The sequence below is a fragment of the Balaenoptera ricei genome, chromosome 3, assembly GCF_028023285.1.
Source record: "Balaenoptera ricei isolate mBalRic1 chromosome 3, mBalRic1.hap2, whole genome shotgun sequence".
In the NCBI taxonomy this organism is placed as follows: domain Eukaryota; kingdom Metazoa; phylum Chordata; class Mammalia; order Artiodactyla; family Balaenopteridae; genus Balaenoptera; species Balaenoptera ricei.
Window position 1 is genome coordinate 43941000 of NC_082641.1, and position 17825 is coordinate 43958824.

General features: G+C 41.5%; 2 protein-coding genes across 2 annotated transcripts in view; one reads left to right on the plus strand and one right to left on the minus strand.

Annotated features, from left to right (window-relative positions):
• The window catches only part of ANKRD55 (ankyrin repeat domain 55), a 92298-nt gene extending 75114 nt beyond the window's left edge, over positions 1–17184 (minus strand). Inside the window, exon 1 of the mRNA XM_059919308.1 lies at positions 17113–17184. Within this exon, the coding sequence (XP_059775291.1) occupies positions 17113–17170 (58 nt within the window). The 5' untranslated portion in view covers positions 17171–17184. The remainder of the gene's footprint in view (positions 1–17112) is intronic.
• On the plus strand, positions 5986–6397 carry VCF2 (VCP nuclear cofactor family member 2). Its single transcript, XM_059916019.1, is given in 2 exon segments — positions 5986–6122; positions 6169–6397. Coding segments are annotated over 2 exon segments (366 nt in total).
• Positions 17185–17825: the final 641 nt, after the last annotated feature.

The following is a 17825-nucleotide window of genomic DNA, read 5'->3' on the forward strand; positions in this document are numbered from 1 at the left end:
TTGGGGTGGGTAGCGCCCTAGGACAGTAGACTCCTGCCTGTGGCTGAAGCTTGGGGCCAGTGGCTGCTGGTGGGGCAGGATTCACTGACCAAGGTAGCAATGCAAATCTCAAATCTCCCACACTGTGATCTTCTATGGATGAGAATACAGTCATAGAAATTGAAGAAAATGACTGAAATTTTCTGAGATCCAATGTGAGTTTGGCTAACACTAAGGCCATTTTGCTACTCATTTATTAAGTGAATCTGTTTCTCCTCCCACTCCAAATTCCCCTCCCACAATAAGGGACCAGATGAAGGGTAATATTAAAAGGATCTAATGACTGGCTTGTCAGGTCCCCCATCAGACTGGAGGCAGGCCTAACAGCTGGAGCAGGGTTGATAACTTTTTAGCTGCTGGACTGGGGGCTGTGTGTGTTCCTGGGGAGTGGTTGGAATAATCTCTATTGATCTGAGGATATAGAGGTATTTTAATATTGTAACAACCAGTGACTAATAGTTCTTAGCATGGTGCTGGAGTTACATTTTACAAAAAAAAGATCATGCTGTACATATAATTTTGATTGTTGCTCTTTTTCAAACATTTAATATTGGATCACAAATATTTTCCTATGCCATAAGGTAAGATTTGAAAATGTTATTTATAAAATGTGGCATAAAATCCCATTGACTGGAATTAGCACAACTGATTTAATCATTCTCTTACTATTGAACATTTAAATTGTTTCTCTTTTGGGGGGAATTATTAATCCTGTAGCTATTCCAAATAATGCTATAATATTCTTGCATATATGTGTTTCTGTGCATCTTTATTTCCTTTGGACACATTCCTAGAAATGAACTTGGGAATCAATAGATTTGACTCTTTGTCAAATTGCCCTCCAGAAAGGTTGACCCAACACACCCTCCCCAAGCAGGGCTTGAGAGCATACATTTCACCTCATTCTTTTTTTTTTTTTTAAATAGGAAGTTTTTTTTTTTAAATTAATTAATTAATTAATTTATTTATTTTTGGCTGTGTTGGGTCTTCGTTTCTGTGCGAGGGCTTTCTCCATTTGTGGCAAGTGGGGGCCACTCTTCATCGCCATGCGCGGGTCTCTCACTGTCGCGGCCTCTCCCGTTGCGGAGCACAGGCTCCAGATGCGCAGGCTCAGTACTTGTGGCTCACAGGCTTAGTTGCTCCGTGGCATGTGGGATCTTCCCAGACCAGGGCTCGAACCCGTGTTCCCTGCATTGGCAGGCAGATTCTTAACCACTGCGCCACCAGGGAAGCCCTCACCTCATTCTTAATGACACTGTGATTTATTGTTTTTTAAAAAATAATGCTGATGTGAAAGAAGGAAAAGAGTATATCATTTCTAATGGTCACTTCTTTTATTATTCCTAAGAGAGAAGTTTTTTCACATGTTTATGGCCATTTCATGAATTACTTGTTGGTATCCTTTACGTATTATTTCAAGGCATTTGTCGTTATCTAATTGATTTGAAAGAGCTCTATATACATTAAGGGCACTAACTCTTCATCTGCTATCTATGCTGCAGTTATTTTTCCCTGTTTGCCACTTAAGTTCTCAGTTTGTTTTGTTGGTTTTTGAAAAATAAACCAACAAAATCTATGGATATTGCACTTAGGATTCATTGCCCGTGGAACCTTATACTTATGTGTTAACATTTAGCTGTAATTAATATGGAAATTTTAAACTTTATATTTGCATGCCACAATTACTTTCTTTCCCCAAATATTGTATAATTCTCCTTTTCTTCACTAATTTGTAAGGGCAACCTTATCATATAGTACCAACTCAATAACACCTTGGAGGAGGCTCCTCCTACAGCCCATTCACTGCAACTGTGGCTTGGAAAGCATGGATGCCAGAACTAACTCCTCTGCAGCGGTATACGCATGAATGCGGGAATGTGGCCAAAGTGCACCTCAGTCACATTCCGTAGAGTCTTGTGGTCTGTCTCTAGTCAAGGTTCTTAGCTTTTTTGTGTTTCCTGCACAGTTTTGAATTCTAGAATTTTTGGTAGCATATTTGAAGGAATTAAACTCAGAACAATCCTAAAGTTAGCAAAAAGTTCGATACAACCATTTTGACGGCACAACAATGTCTCCCAGTAGCTATGAAAGCATCCACTGTTCCGGGGGGTTCTCTGTCACTGTCTGAATAACAATCATAATTATGGTCAACAATTATGCCACGCTTATTATGCACCAGGTACTGTGCTAAACCTTTCTAGAAATCAACTCATTTAATTCTCACCTTATGAGAATTATTCCCACTTTATGGATGGGGAAACTGAGGCACAGGGCAGGAAAGTGACTTACTCAAAGTCACACAGTTAGTAAGTGGTGAAACTCAGATAAGGCTGCAGGCTGTCAGGCCTCAGATTCAACCCTCTGACCAATGTGCACTACTGTCTATCGCTGCCCATTCACTGAGGTGGTGAAGCCCTCATATATTCCAGTGAAGCTGTGACCTTTCTTGGTGCTGGACAATATTCCACATTCCATTCTCTCTTACTCACAGCAGCCTATATTCTACTCTCCACAAGCTGTGCAGCTCAGCATTCTGCTGGAGAGACATCACTGTGCTAGAGTTTATACTCATTTGTAGCAAAAATAAAATCTACACATTAATTGAAAATTGGGAATGCATCTATGAGGAGCTGCTTGTACACCAAGGAGCGAATTAAAGTTAGTGGTAACAGCATAAAGATTCTAATATGAGGTTGAGCGAATTCTTTTAAAATATTAAGATAAATGTCAAATAACCAAGGAACAAATAGCTCTCATACTGAAGCACAGAAAGAGAATGAAATTTTTCTAATTTATTTTCTAAGGCTAGCATAAACTGCTAAAGACATATGCATACAGGCACCTATAGATGGACCCAATTTGTAAACTCAGAGTTCTAAGTTTTAAATTAAATTCTGTGAGATCAGATTAAGTTGGATATTGAAAGAATAATACACCATGACTGAACAGAGTTTATTCTAGAATATAGATGTTTTGATTTTCCAGTGTCTATTAATAAAATATATCACATCAGTAGAACAAAGGGGAAATATATGATTATATGAATAAAGAATAGAAAGGCATTTAATAAAATTTGATATCTGTTCCTTAAAAAAACACCACACCTAATAGTGAAAAAATAGGGAAAGAAAGAAGACAAATTTTATCTAATGCAGTAATATATGAAGCAAAAAGAAATGAGATAATAATCATAAAGGAAGAGCAAAATTATCAAAGTTTAATCAAAGCTAACTTTTACTCGTGTTCTTTGCACTGTCCTAACAGTCTCCTTTGAATTAAGCTATTTATTTATTTCAACAATTTTATGAGTAGGTAGTATCTTTACCCTATTTACAGATGAGGGAATTGAAGCACAGAGAGGTTTAATAATTTCCCCTAAGTTGTACAGCTATTAAATGGCAGAGCAGGATTTGAAACCAGTCCATCTGGTTTCATCCTGTGCACCAGGATGGCACAAGAGAATTAACCACAGAACCATTAGAATTAATAAGCTAGCCAGACTTAAAAATAAGTATGAAACTAAATAGTTCTTCTATATTAAATAATATGAAGAAACTAACTCCTCCTTACATTGAAAATAACTCACTAAAATGAAAATATAAAATACCCAGTAATAAATATTCAGAATCTAAATAAGGAACTAAGAAAAGAGTTGGATTCATGAAGATACATGCCATGTTTCCAGACAGGAGAACTAAATAGTATAACTAATTTTAATTATTATACAGATTCATTTTTAAGTTTAATGTCATTTCAGTGAAAGTTCCAACAGGTTTTTGGGGGTGTGGGCTCAGAAAAATGGTATTGACTTTCATTTGTAAAAACAAATGGATAAATTTATGCTTTAAAGAAGAAAAAAAAGAATATACTTAAGTATTTGCTTATCTATACCTAGAATCTCTTTGTAAGGATATATAAGAAACTGCTTACATTGTTTTGCTTCCAGGAGGGGATTTGGATGGCTGGAGGGGTTGGTGTGAAGGGAGATTTTTCACTGTACATTGTTTTATACCTTGAAATTGTGTGAATGTATTACTACACCAAAAGCAAAAACAAACAAAAAGAGGGAAAAAAAATTGAAAAAGAAACCCCCCAAAAATTGAAAAAAGTATTGAAGGAGGATTTCTCTATCAAATCGTAAAACATTATGAAACTATAATAATTTAAAAAGTAAGATTGTGCTTCAAGACTAGATCGATTCCTAGAACAGCACAGAAAGTCTAGAAACCTGCCTGGCACTAGCATGGAAAGTGGAAGCTAAAGGTAGGCTGGCTTTTAAGCAATGGGATGAGTTATATCTAGAAGGCAAGTCTCAGACTGAGAGGACAGAACTCCAGAAAAAGAGGAAAGGGAATGTAGAAGTTCTCCAAGACCTGTGAGCTTTTCTGGGAATTATTTTCTTTCTGATGTGGTTTTCTTGCTAGGCAAATTCTGCCCCTTCCAATTTCCAAACAAAAAGCAGTGCTATCAAAAACAGACACCTAGATCAATGGAACAGAATATAGAGCCCAGGTGGGACTTCCCTGGTGGTGCAGTGGTTAAGAATCCACCTGCCAATGCAGGGGACACGGGTTTGAGCCCTGGTCCAGGAAGATCCCACATGCCGCGGAGCAACTAAGCCTATGCACCACAACTACTGAGCCTGTGTTCTAGAGCCCGTGAGCCACAACTACTGAGCCTGCGCGCCACAACTACTGAAGCCCGCACGCCTAGAGCCCGTGCTCCGCAACAAGAGAAGCCACTGCAATAAGAAGCCTGTGCACTGCAACCAAGAGTAGCCCCCGGTCACTGCAACTAGAGAAAGCCCGCGCAGCAACAAAGACCCAACGCAGCCAAAAAAAAAAAAAAAAAAAGAATATAGAGCTCAGAAATAAACCCATACACTTATGGTCAATTAATCTATGACAAAGGAGGCAAGAATATACAATGGAGAAAAAAGACAGTCTCTTCAATAAGTGGTGCTGGGAAAACTGGACAGCTACATGTAAAAGAATGAAATCAGAACATTCTCTTAACACCGTATACAAAAGTAAACTCAAAATGGATTAAAGACCTAAATGTGAGACGGGATACTATAAAACTCCTAGAGGAAAACATCGGCAGAACACCCTTTGACATAAATCACAGCAATATTTTTTTGGATCTGTCTCCTAAAGTAAAGGAAATAAAAGCAAAAATAAACAAATGGGACCTAATTAAACTTCAAAGCTTTGCACAGCAAAGGAAACCATCGACAAAATGAAGACAACCTACTGAATGGGAGAAAATATTTGCAAATGATATGACTGATAAGGGATTAATATCCAACATATATAAATAGTTCATATAACTCAACATAAAAAAAAAAAACCTGATTAAAAAATGGGCAGAGGGACTTCCCTGATGGCGCAATGGTTAAGAATCCGCCTGCCAATGCAGGGGACATGGGTTCAAGCCCTGGTCCGGGAAGATCCCGCATGCTGCAGAGCAACTAAGCCCGTGCGCCACAACTACTGAGACTGCGTGCCACAACTACTGAAGCCCAAGTAACTAGAGCCCGTGCTCTGCAACGAGAGAAGCCACTGCAATGAGAAGCACGTGCACCGCAATGAAGAGTAGCCCCCCCTCACTGCAACTAGAGAAAGGCTGCATGCAGCAACAAAGACCCAACGCAGCCAAGAAAAAAAAAAAAGAGCAAAAGAACTGAATAGACATTTTTCCAAAAAGGAAATGCAGATGGCCAACAGGTACATGAAAAGATACTCAAGGTTTCTAGAGTTTTGGGGCCAGGACTAGGGAGGTATGCCATGCCAGAATGTCTTTACAGGACAACTTTGGCCTGTACTGGTCCATCTCTGGTCCTCACCATCATCCTGCTTTGCTTCTTCGGCCAATATTGCCAGGGCCACTTCGGCCAGTACTAATGTATTCTCTGTCCTAAATATGACTGTAGACCCAATTACCGACATGCTATTGGAATTAGAAACACAGTCACTGAACAATAAGCAGAAAAGAAGAAGGAATGATAATAAAGAGGACAATCACCATTCTCCCCAGTCCAAAAGGAGTAAGAGAAACCCTGTTTTTCAGGAGTCTCAGGATGCAACGAAAAACAATAAGGAAGGAACCACTAAGAGGAACCAAAGTGTGTGCATGTTCAAGCAATGATAATGACAGGAGCAGCAGTGTTAATTCCCCAGAGAGAGTAACTGGATCAGAAAGCAGCTTAAACCAGATCATTGCTGAACTCAACAAGAGTACCCCTCAGTCCTTATATGAGGGGTATGTGCTATGCCAAGGTCCTTATTCCCACATCAACCAGATCATAAGGGAGGCACACTTCAACAGCCTATAGCAGCAAGGACAATCTCCAACATGATGAACCAGGAGCTCCTTATTCCAGCCTAAAATTTGTTTATAAAAGCGATTGCACACACACACACACACACACACACACACACACACAAAAGAAAAGATGCTCAACATCGCTAATCATCAGGGAATGCAAATCAAAACCACAATGAGACATCACCTCACACCTGCCAGAATGGCCATCGTCAAAAAGAACACAAGTAACAAATGTTGTCAAGGATGTAGAGAAAAGGAAACCCACCTGCACTGTTGGTGGGAATGTAAGTTGGTGCAGCCACTGTGAAAAACTGTATGGAGGTTTCTCAAAAAACTAAAAACAGGGTTACCATATGACCGAGCAATTCCACTCCTGGGTTTATATCCAAATATAACAAAAACACTAATTCAAAAAGCTACATGTACCCCAATGTTCATAGCAGCATTACTTACAATTGCCAAGATATAGAAGCAACCTAAGTGTCTGTCAACAGATGAATGGATAAAGAGGATGTGGTGTATATATACAATGGAATACGACTCAGCCATAAAAAGGAATGAAATGTTGACATTTGCAGCAACATGGATGAAGTTGGAGGGCATTATGCTAAGTGAAATAAGTCAGACAGAGAAAGACTGTATTATATCACTTATATGTGGAATCTAAAAAATACAACAAACTAGTGAATACAACAAAAAAGAAGCAGACTCACAGATATAGAGAACAAACTAGTGATTAACAGTGGGGTGGTGGTGGGGAGGAGGGGGGCAGTAGGAGGTACAAACTATTGGATATAAGATAGGCTCAAGGATATACTGTACACATGGGGAATATAGACAATATTTTGTAATAACTGTAAATGGAAATTAACCTTTAAAAATTGTACAAAAAATTAAAAAATAAAATTTAAAAAAGGGGTGCTATGCTATGAATTCATTACAGGGGGGGAGGTAACTTGAGGGAGGGATGTTCTCTTGACCAGGGAAGACCGGTTGTCCATAGGACCTTAGGTAAGTCATCTATAAGAATCACTAGCACTTGCTAAGTGGTTACTCTGGGCCAGGCATGGTTCCAAGTGCTTTGTATGTATTATGTCATTGAATCCTTCTAACCATCCTCTGAAGAGTGTTATAACCATCTTTATAACAAACCTATAACGCCCTCTAGCAGTTACCGAGTGATTACTATGGGCCAGCAGTGGTTGCAGGTACTTTGCATGTATTCCTTAATTCAATCTTTATAAACAATCCTTTGTAACAGCACCATCTTAATTTACAAGGTAGGAAAGTGAGGTACAGAGATGTTAAACAGCTGGGTCACACAGTAAGCGTCACCAGCATAGCCCACTAACAATTCATGGAAAAATAGAATCTGGGTAATAAAATAGTCGAACCTTTTTTTCTTTTTCCTTTGTGATTAGTCTGGTTTCACTTGCTCGCCGGGAGCCGCGTGCAGAGGCCTCGGACTGGTACTTGGCACTTCAGACCAGAGCTCCTCCTCGTGTGAAGCGCCCGTGCCAGACACCTCAGCTCTGGGCGCGGGCAGAAGCGCCGCTGCACACACCGCCTCAATTCAAGATGGCCGCGGGCCGTGGGCAGAGACGCTGCTCCGGGCGCTGCGCTCTGGAGCCTGAGCAGTACGGCTGCGCCTGCCCTGGGAGAGCTCCGCCCCCCCAGCTCCTCCCCCCGCCCCCTCCCCCGCCCCCCCAGGAGATCCTATAAAGCAGCCCCGCCCACAGCCTGTGAGGACAGCGTGTCCTCTAGAGAGTGAGCTCGCGTCTCTCCATTCTTTGAGCAAAGAAGAAAACTCCCCTTTACTTCTGAACCAAACTCAGACTCATTCTGTTGGTTCCAATGACACCGGCAGAAGGACCGATGCTGGGGCCTGACTGGAAAGTGTCGGTAAAAAGAGTGGCAGCATTGGGACTTGAATTGTTTGGTTTGACTCCAGTGGCCATTACAGTGCAGTACACTGTACCACCGCTAACCCCTCTGTTTCAGTGTTCACATGTAAAAAGTGAGGGAGCTGGATTACACGTTCACTGAGTTCCTTTCAATTCTACAAGTTACTACGATTCTAAGACAAAACACTTCCAGGATCTGGACTGGTTTCTGCAGTGACCACCTGAAAGCAGACAGCTGTGAGCCCATCCCGAGACCTCTCCGTGGTGGTCGTGCTGAGTCAGCTGACTTGAACAGCACTAAGTAAGAAGGATAAAAATGTCATTTCAGATGAATTTCAGGTGTTCCTCTCATGATTCTTAAAAGTAAGGTGTTTTTGTTTTTGTTGTTGTTGTTTCTGGGTTTTTTTGAACACCAAACTGTGTTCTGATTTACTGTTGTGAGTTAGAGAACAGAGGAATGATCTTGGGGTCACCCAGGATCAAAGCTTAGGATGTCAAGGTTAAAATAATTCTCTTTCCTCTTTATCAATTGCTATTTATTTGTGACCTTGATTACAGGGTCGGGGCCCTCTGAAATGTCTCTTGGAGAAATATTAACCTGTTGCTGCACAGAACAAATAGGCTGAGTAGGAAAATGATAAAGAACCGGGCTTCAGAAGCTTCTGTGGTGGAAGCCAAGCCCTGACCTTACAGATTCCCAATTCCCATCACATCAGTTCTACAGGTCGAATTCCAGTGTGATCCTACCCTTTTAGCTTCCTCCTCCTCCTCCTAGGAGTCTGGTGTCTTTCTTTGCTCTAAAGGCAGGTTGCCATGGAGACTGGATCTACTCCTACCATGGAAGAGGTCAGCCTGTCACTAAGCTGAGCCTACTGGGCAGAACTCATTGCAAATGGAAGCTCAGCCCTGGGGAGACTTGAGCAAACCTAGCTGCCGTCACCTTTATTTTCCTTTGTGCTAGGAGTCATGAAGGGGTTGATGAGGTGGGTTATAAGAATCCAGAAAGTATAACTTCATGGTGAACAGGAGTGTGAGGAGGGCTTGGGGGTCAGAAACCAGAGTTAAAAATGGGAGCTTTGCCTTTGTCCTGTGTGGCCTTGGATAAGTCATGTAACCTCAGATGGACTAGAAATGGAATCTATCTGACAGGCTGTGTTGAGGATCCAGTGAGATGATAGGAGTGAAAGCTTTGCACAGTGTCTGGCTTAATATATGGGAGCTGCTTAATAAACCAGAGTTATCGCTCTTCTTCTGATTATTACTACTGGTTACAATTCTTGGCCTGATCTCCTCTGTTTCCATTTGGAAGCTACTCCCCATCCCCGCATGGAGGTTGAGTTGCTAGGGTCTATCTTGGCAGCCAAGAAGCTGGGAACAGGCTGGGGCTAAGAGACTCTGAAGAACAGAGCCCTTTGCTAGTTAAGAGAATACAACACTTTCTATACTGAATTCTTTTTTGTATTGCTTGAATATTTTGAAGAAGGTGATGCTAATTTTACATTTAGAAAGAAACCCCAGTACTTAAAAAACTCTGTAAGAACCAGTTGATATCTAATAGTGCAACACCTGTAACATCAAATTACCATCTAAAAGAATTTAAACCATATTGTGATAACCTGAGACGGATACATCGCCCATGTGGTGTTCTGGCTGGGAATGCATAATCTAAATCTAGTTGTGAGGGAGCGTCAGACAAACTCATAAGGAGGAACTTGGTATTAAAAAAAGAGAGAGACTGTAAGTTCAAAAATGTCAATGTCATAAAAGACAAAGAAAGTCTAAAGGAATGTTCCAGGTTAAAGGAGACTAAAGAGGCCTGATAACTAAATGTAGTACCTAATCCTAGACTGGATCCTGTACTGGGGGTAAAGTGCTATAAAAGACATTATTGGATCAATAGACAAAATTGGAATGCAGGCAGATGAGATAAAAGTACATACACATGTATACACACACACACACAAATAAGCATATACATACATACATATAGAGAAAGAGGCAGAGAGAGAGATAGAGAAACAGAGAGATACAAAGACAGAGATGTAGAGATGGACACAGAGAAAGAGCTAACAATAAAGCAAATGGGGTAAAATGTTAACTGGTGAATCTGGGTAAAAGACAGTGTTCTTTATACTGATCTTACAATGTTTCTTTAAGTTTGAAATTATTTTCAAACAAAAAGTTAAAAAAGCATTAGAATGCTATTAAATGTTATATGTGTATATATTTAAATTCTGAGGATACTTTTAGAAATGGAAATAGTTCCCATGTAGACTGGAACATTGTCCCTTCACTTCCTCCCCCAATGGACCCAATAAAACAAGAGTGGCCTCATCAATAAGCAACTGACATTTTAAAACTTTACATAGAGAAAACAAATTTAGGGCCCTTATTAAGCACACGGACCTATTTATTACGCTTACAAGTGGGCTAAACATGACTCCTGGGTGGATGTGGTCTTTCTGCAATACGGTGTCTAGCCCATACCCATCTTTTACACCAACCTTGGGCCTCAGTGCATCTAGACCCTCACCTCCTCACCTTGTCCTATATTTGCGGATGGGTGAGAGGTTTGTTTTTCTACTTGTTTGGGAATAAAAATAGCTACAAGTTTAGTGGTTCTTCCTTTAGGCTCCATTAAAATATCCTTGCATCCAAATGGTTGCCTCAAAGGGAAAATCTATGGATATCAGTTAATCAACACAGTTGTTTAATAATTACTAAAGAAATATGGAGTTAATGAATAGAGATGGTAGGAAAAGCTCAGTGTGGCGACCCAGCTGACTTCCAGACAAGGGGCTAAGTTGAGGATTTGCCTTCTGAAGTTGATCTAGCCGAGTTGTGGGACATAACATCAGGGTTGATTCAGGAGATCTGGTTCACCAGGTGGGCCTTCATTCCCTCTGCGGACCACTCCCAGATTCTCCTTCTTGTGATGCATAGTCAGGCAAGAGGCCCCATTCCCGAGGACACTATGACTGTCCTATGGTGAAGAATGCTGACAACGACACCACTCCCCTCAACCCCAATCCACTGAATCACTTTCGGTTTCACGGTTCTCTAAGGCAGTGAATGGTAATTGTTTGGATAAGATCGGTCAGGGGCTTCCCTCTAGCTAGGTCCAGAAGAGGGGCCGGGAGTGGATTGGTGTGTCACAACCTTTCCCAGGAGTTGGCTGATGGAAGGGAAGTTCCTGTGTGCTGGAAAGAGGACAAAGAACACAAAGAAGGAGGCAGAGGAGGGGAGGGGCAGGCTTCCAGTCCACGTGTTTGCCTGGGTTAGGTCTTGAGTGGGCAAGAAAATTGGAAAAAGGATTCTTCTCCTGTTACTTCTTCCCTCTGTTCCTCTTTCTTGACCAAGAGAGGGAGAAGGCTGAGCATTTTCCCACAGGCAACAGATAATCTGCTTCTGAACCTCTGGAATGGTCACCTGCCAGCTAATTTTCCTGTATCTGGACCATCAATCTGAAAATCAAGCACAGAATTCTCCTCAGTGTTCCTGGGTTTCATCCCATTCAAGGTCTGTGCCTAAAATCAGCTGAGCCCAAATCATCCCCTCCCTTTCCTGTCTCCTTTGCCTGCCTTTTCTCTACTCTCTTCCCAAACCCCTTTGAAAATTTGCTTATTCTTCCTTTGGAGGCATTCTTCCTTTGTCACGTCAGAATTTTAACTTTTGCTTTTTCAGCAAAGTGCATATCTGTGCACTCTAAACTCTTTTTGTTTGGCGTTCCCATTCGGGATGAAAAGTTGGAAATTAAAACCAGCACATCTGCACGTGGGAGCTTTAAAAATCCACAATACAAGGGATAACAGCTTGATTGTAAAAATATATGCTTCATTAATTTAAATTTTTGTTAATGTCTTATTTCTACATTAAAATGTATGGTTGATCAAGGAAGAGTATTGTAGTAGAAAAAAGATGGGTTTGGAAGTCAGGCAGGTTTAGGCTTGAACCTCAGTTTTGCCATTTTATCTTATGCCCTTTCCATCCCACCTCTCAAATGCCAACCTTTCTTCCGACTTAAATGAGAATGGATTTTACCAAAAACCCAGCGATGAGGCTGTATACCTCTGAGAAGGAACTTGAGATCTGACCTTTTTTCATGCCAAGTAGCAGCCTGAATGGTGGCCTTGAAGGTATATCCATGCCCTAGTCCCTGGGACCTGTGACTATGACCTCATATGGCAAAAGAGTGCATAGCACCTCACATGTTGAAAGACTGAGTTAAGGATTTTGAGAGTAGAAGCTTATCCTGGCGTATCTGGGTGGGCCCTAAATGCAAGCACATGTACTGTTATAAGAGAGAGGCAGAGGGAGTTCTCAGACACACATGCAGAGGAAAAGGCCATGTGAAGATGGAGGTGGATTGGGGTGATGAAGCCACAGCAGTTAGAAGCTGGAGGAGACAAGGAAGGACTCTTCCCTAGAGCCTTCGGAAGGAGCACACCCCCTGCTGACATCTTGATTTCATACTTCTGGCTTCCAGAGCTGTGAGAGATTGCATTTCTCTTGTCTGAAGCCACTCAGTTTATGGTAATTTGTTACAGCAGCCCTAGGACACGATGCTCTGTATAAATCTGGGCTGGAGGGCCGAGCCCCTCCTGGCATTCTCTCAACAGCTCTACCAGAGAAAAACCTGTGAGGGTGGGCCACACCCCCCAGAGGTGCCTGCAGACACACTGCTCCGCCTCCTCAAACCCTTCTTACAGAGCTGGGGCAGGGCTGGGCTGGAGGAGGCCCTTGGGACCTCCCTTGTCGTTTCTATTTTCTCTCTGAGGCCTCGGTTCCTCCTCATGCAGGGATCTTTGGTTACATAACTGAAGTCTCAACTTCAGTAGGAACCTCTGTGTTCTGTAGTAAATGATTTTACTACAGGTCCTTTCCTGCGTGTGGGCTTTGAGAGGGAAGACAGCCAGGGAGAACACGTGGGACCAGAGAGATGTTGCCGTGGTGAAAGCAAGAAGCACAAAGCCGGAGTGGAGAGCTCTGCAGACCCAGGCTTCCTCCCTCACAGCTTCACAGGGCAAGCCAGAGACACAGCCCGAATCCCCTTAGCCAGGAAGATAACACAATCTTTAAGCCTCCTAGCAACCCTGTGAATGTATAATATTACCCACATTTCACAGATGAGAAGATCAACCAGTTTGTCCAAGTCCATGCAACTGGGATGAGGACTGAGACTGGACTAGAGCAAATGTCCATCTGTCCCCAAGCCCCTGGCATGGGGTTGTCTTATTACCTCTGCTAAAGAGAAAAATAGAAAAATGCAATTGGAGGGACTCAGACTTACCAAATCCACCTGGTTCTGGTTTGAGCCAAACTGAAGGTCATCATTCATCATAGTTTCCAAGTGCACATAGCTGACCATTCTCTGGGCAACCATAAGCCAGAGCTGCCTGAGCCCTACCTCCACCTCAAAGTAGCTGTTAAGACCAGAGATTGCCCTCAGAAAGAAACTTCTTAGTCTGCTGTCTGGATAGCGAACACCTGGGTCTCAGTCCCCTCTGTTACTAATTAGCTGTGTGTTCTGATCATAAATTGGCCCCCATTTTAACCTCTCAGTGCTTCACTTTTCCCATCTGAGATCTTAGGGGGATGGATGGAATGAACGGTTCTCAATCTTTGTTGTATGTTAGAACTTCCTGGGGAGCTTTGTCTGGCCATGCCCCTCACCAGATAAACTGGAATATCCAGTGGTGGAATCCAGGCATCAGGATTTTCAAAAACTGTCTAGGTGATTTTTATATGTGGCCAAGTTTTTCTTTTCTTTTCATTTCAATGTTACGTTTCATTCAGGTAGATCTGTAATCTCACAGTGATGAGAGGAGAAAGCCAGGTCTTTAATAATTGTAATAAAAAAATAATAAAAAAGCCTACGAACAGCAATGCAACATTTCCTTCCCCCCCAACCCCATGATGAATTAACAGCTGGTAGAGGATGCAATGACTCAGAATCAAAAATAAAAACAAAACCAAAAATCAAGCCAAGGGCCTTCCCTGGTGGCGCAGTGGTTGAGAATCTGCCTGCCAATGCAGGGGACACGGGTTCGAGCCCTGGTCTGGGAAGATCCCACGTGCCACGGAGCAACTGGGCCCGTGAGCCACAACTACTGAGCCTGCGCGTCTGGAGCCTGTGCTCCGCAACAAGAGAGGCCACGATAGTGAGAGGCCCGCGCACCACGATGAAGAGTGGCCCCCACTCACCGCGACTAGAGAAAGCCCTCGCACAGAAACGAAGACCCAACACAGCCAAAAGTAAATAAATAAATTAATTAATTAAAAAAAAAATCAAGCCAACCTCGGGAACAATCCACACTGTCAATGACTTTCCATACTTAATTCAAACAAGTAGTCAAATGCCAACCAGTTGTGGAGAACACCATGGACTTCCTTGGTTTTTGATAGTGTTTTTCTTTTGAAGGTAAAATAAAATAGGACACAAAGTTGTACCTAAATGCCGATGTCTACATTCCATAAAGGCGATGCCATTGCAGCAGTCTTACAAGACTTCTAAGATCTTTCCAGATGTAATGTCTTTTGTCAACATCTGCATGTAAAGCTAGTGGACACTAGAGTTTTGATTCCCCAGATATTAGGAATTCAAGGAAAATCCTCTACTAAAGCCCTACCCATACTCAACTTTTCAAGAGAAAGTCACTTCACCATGGTTTTGCCCAACAATATGGTATTTAGAATCTATGCAATGGTCTAAACCTATTATGGCCTTTCATGCTTTTAAGAAGGTGGAAGGGTTAATGTGATAATAGAACTATTCAGGTATCATTTAGTTAACTGTTATTCTAGGGGTTGCTCTAAATGGTACCCTGGAGTTCTAAAGAAAATAATTAATGTAGTATAGTCAACTGGCCTTAACTAAACTCTCATTTGTATTGCTGAGTCCTCATTGCTGAGGACTGCTAAATTCAAGCTAGAGATAGAGAGGTGAATAATCTTTCACATTTGAGGAACTCACAGTGGAGGCTGGTAATAATTATAACAGCAACGATAATAACAAAAGCAGCCACAGTTTGAAAGTACTTCATGCATATCAGGCAATGTGACAGGTGCTTTTTTTACATTATTTTAGATTCTCACAACAACCTTGCTAGGTGAGCATCTTTTCCTTTATTTTACTGCTGAGGCAATTAAGGCCCAGAGAGGTCAGGTAACTTGCTAAGGTCACACAGCTAAGAAGTAGTTATTCTGCCATTCTAACCTACGTCGCCCATGCTATTTCCACCAAACCACAGCACCTCTAGAGAGAAATGATTGAGAAATAGAGGTGGAGGTGTCAGGGAGAGGGTTAACTTACAAGGGGAAGAATCAGGTCTAGGGTGGAGAAATAGCTGTGAATTGCTCACATGAAAGGTGCTATAAGAAAATAAATATTATAAATGAATATTTTAACTATGTTTTGGGCTCAGTCCTGTTAGGAGACACAACACTGGAACAGATGGATTCATTACGAGGGGCTAGTGCTCTGCAGTTAGTTCAGCTCCCTCAAATTAGTCTTAAAAAATAAACCCATTATGTTTCTCTTTGAATTGCATAGCTCAATAATGTCATTTTTTAGCCAGTATGAGGTCTTTGGATCTAAGCATATTTTCACTTTTGCTGATTGCCGTCAGTGATACAAACTGTACAAAGGATGTGGTGGGCACAACTGTAACAATCACTTTCTCTATGGTGTTCCTAGCCCAATGCTGTGTAAACTGGCACATCCTGAAGATGCACACACACACACACACACACACACACACACACACACACACAGTAGTTACTCAGAAATCTAAATGTAAGTCTGTAACTTGACAAAGCACTGAACTGAAATAATTCACCCATGAAACCAGATGTAGCTTGAAGGGTAGGTAGTAAACACACTATGGCCTAGAGCAGGAAAAGGGAAAAGGAAAGAAGCAATGAATTTTCTTAATGAGGCTTTCACAGACAACCATTTTCACGGTGTAGCCAAAACAGGTAAATGACCAAAGGATCTTAGGATTCTGAGGAATACTCAGAGGGTATTGAAAGTGGTTTAGCTATCAGATATTTTTTTAAAAAATCTTCTAAAGTATTACTTACATTTAAAGAATGGAAATTTTCTGTACTTACAGAGAAAAGATGCATAATTACACATAGGTGTATATATATATACATATATATACATACACGCACACACTTCATATGCAAAATGTACATGCACAGACTGCATGCCTGAATACATGTTTTTTGTAAGGATGGATCAATTTCACAGCAATCGTTTTGTGTGGAAAATTACTTCCACACTGGGAATTATGAGTAAGAAAGATATATCCTTTCATTGCAAATAATAACATAGTGATAAGTCATTACACAACCTCGGATGAGATAATATATCAACTATAGCATAAATCTGGGCAACATCTATTCCTGAAGGGACTCAAGAGATATTTATGAAACTATAGCAATGAGATATTGGGTTTATGTTACTTATTATAATCTATATATTTTAAAGATTTGAACAAAAAGCTAATGAGAATAAAGACGATACTATCTGAATAGCTGGTGTGCTTGAAACCCAATTTTTAAAATTTGTAGGTAGGAGCACTTTAGCAAGACTAATAGACCATAAGCTTATTTTTCCCTTCTAAATGCTTATCAAATGAGAAGTGAACATTTAGAACAGGTTTGGTTCCTATGTGAAATCCTCTTCCCACATCACACCCACACCCACACCCACACCCACACACACACACACACACACACACACACACATTACTCTCTCTCCCCATACAACTGCAAATCCCTACCGTTGGACTAAAGATGCAAAGAACCAAAGGGTGAGTTAAAGCAGCATTTTTACCTTTTTGCTGATCAAACACAGATGGAGTGCTGAAATCCATGGTTGCCTGTCTCATCATTTACCATCAGGATGGCAAAAAGCATCCAGGTCTCTAGAGAGGAGAAAACACCATCTTACACGTTACGGTCAACACAACAGTCAGATACAGCATCCCTTGCCAAGGCCTCTGTTTGAGAATTAAATGTGCATTAGAGCTGCCGGTCTTTGTCAAGGCAAATGATGGAAATAGGTAAATGTTATTCCTGTAATACCTGACAGGAAAAAGAGTTACTTCTTATGGTCTCACTCATCAGCTATACCCACGTGTAAATATTATACACCCTCTATCCCCCAACAAATACAGACAAAAAAAGCTCAAACCTTGAAAAACGGTTTTCATAGAGGGCCACCTGCCTTGGATCTGGGCCAGGAAAATACTGGCGGTAACAGGAGCCTCAGCAGCTGGTGTGTTGTTTTAAACCAAAAGAAATCTCAATGGGTGAGTGAGGATTCACAGGGCCAGACGGAGCATGTGCAAAGCTGCCAATGCAGTTTGGATTCAGCTGTGTTCTTGGTGGAGTGAGAACTGCATTTGGGTCATGTGAGCAGAGTGCCATCTCAATGGAATAGCACGTAAATATTGTAGCAGGAGGCTGCTGGCCATGTGCTGTATGGAGTAATTACCGGCTTTCATAGCTCATCTTTAGTCTCCCTTCAGCTCTGTTCTCCGAATG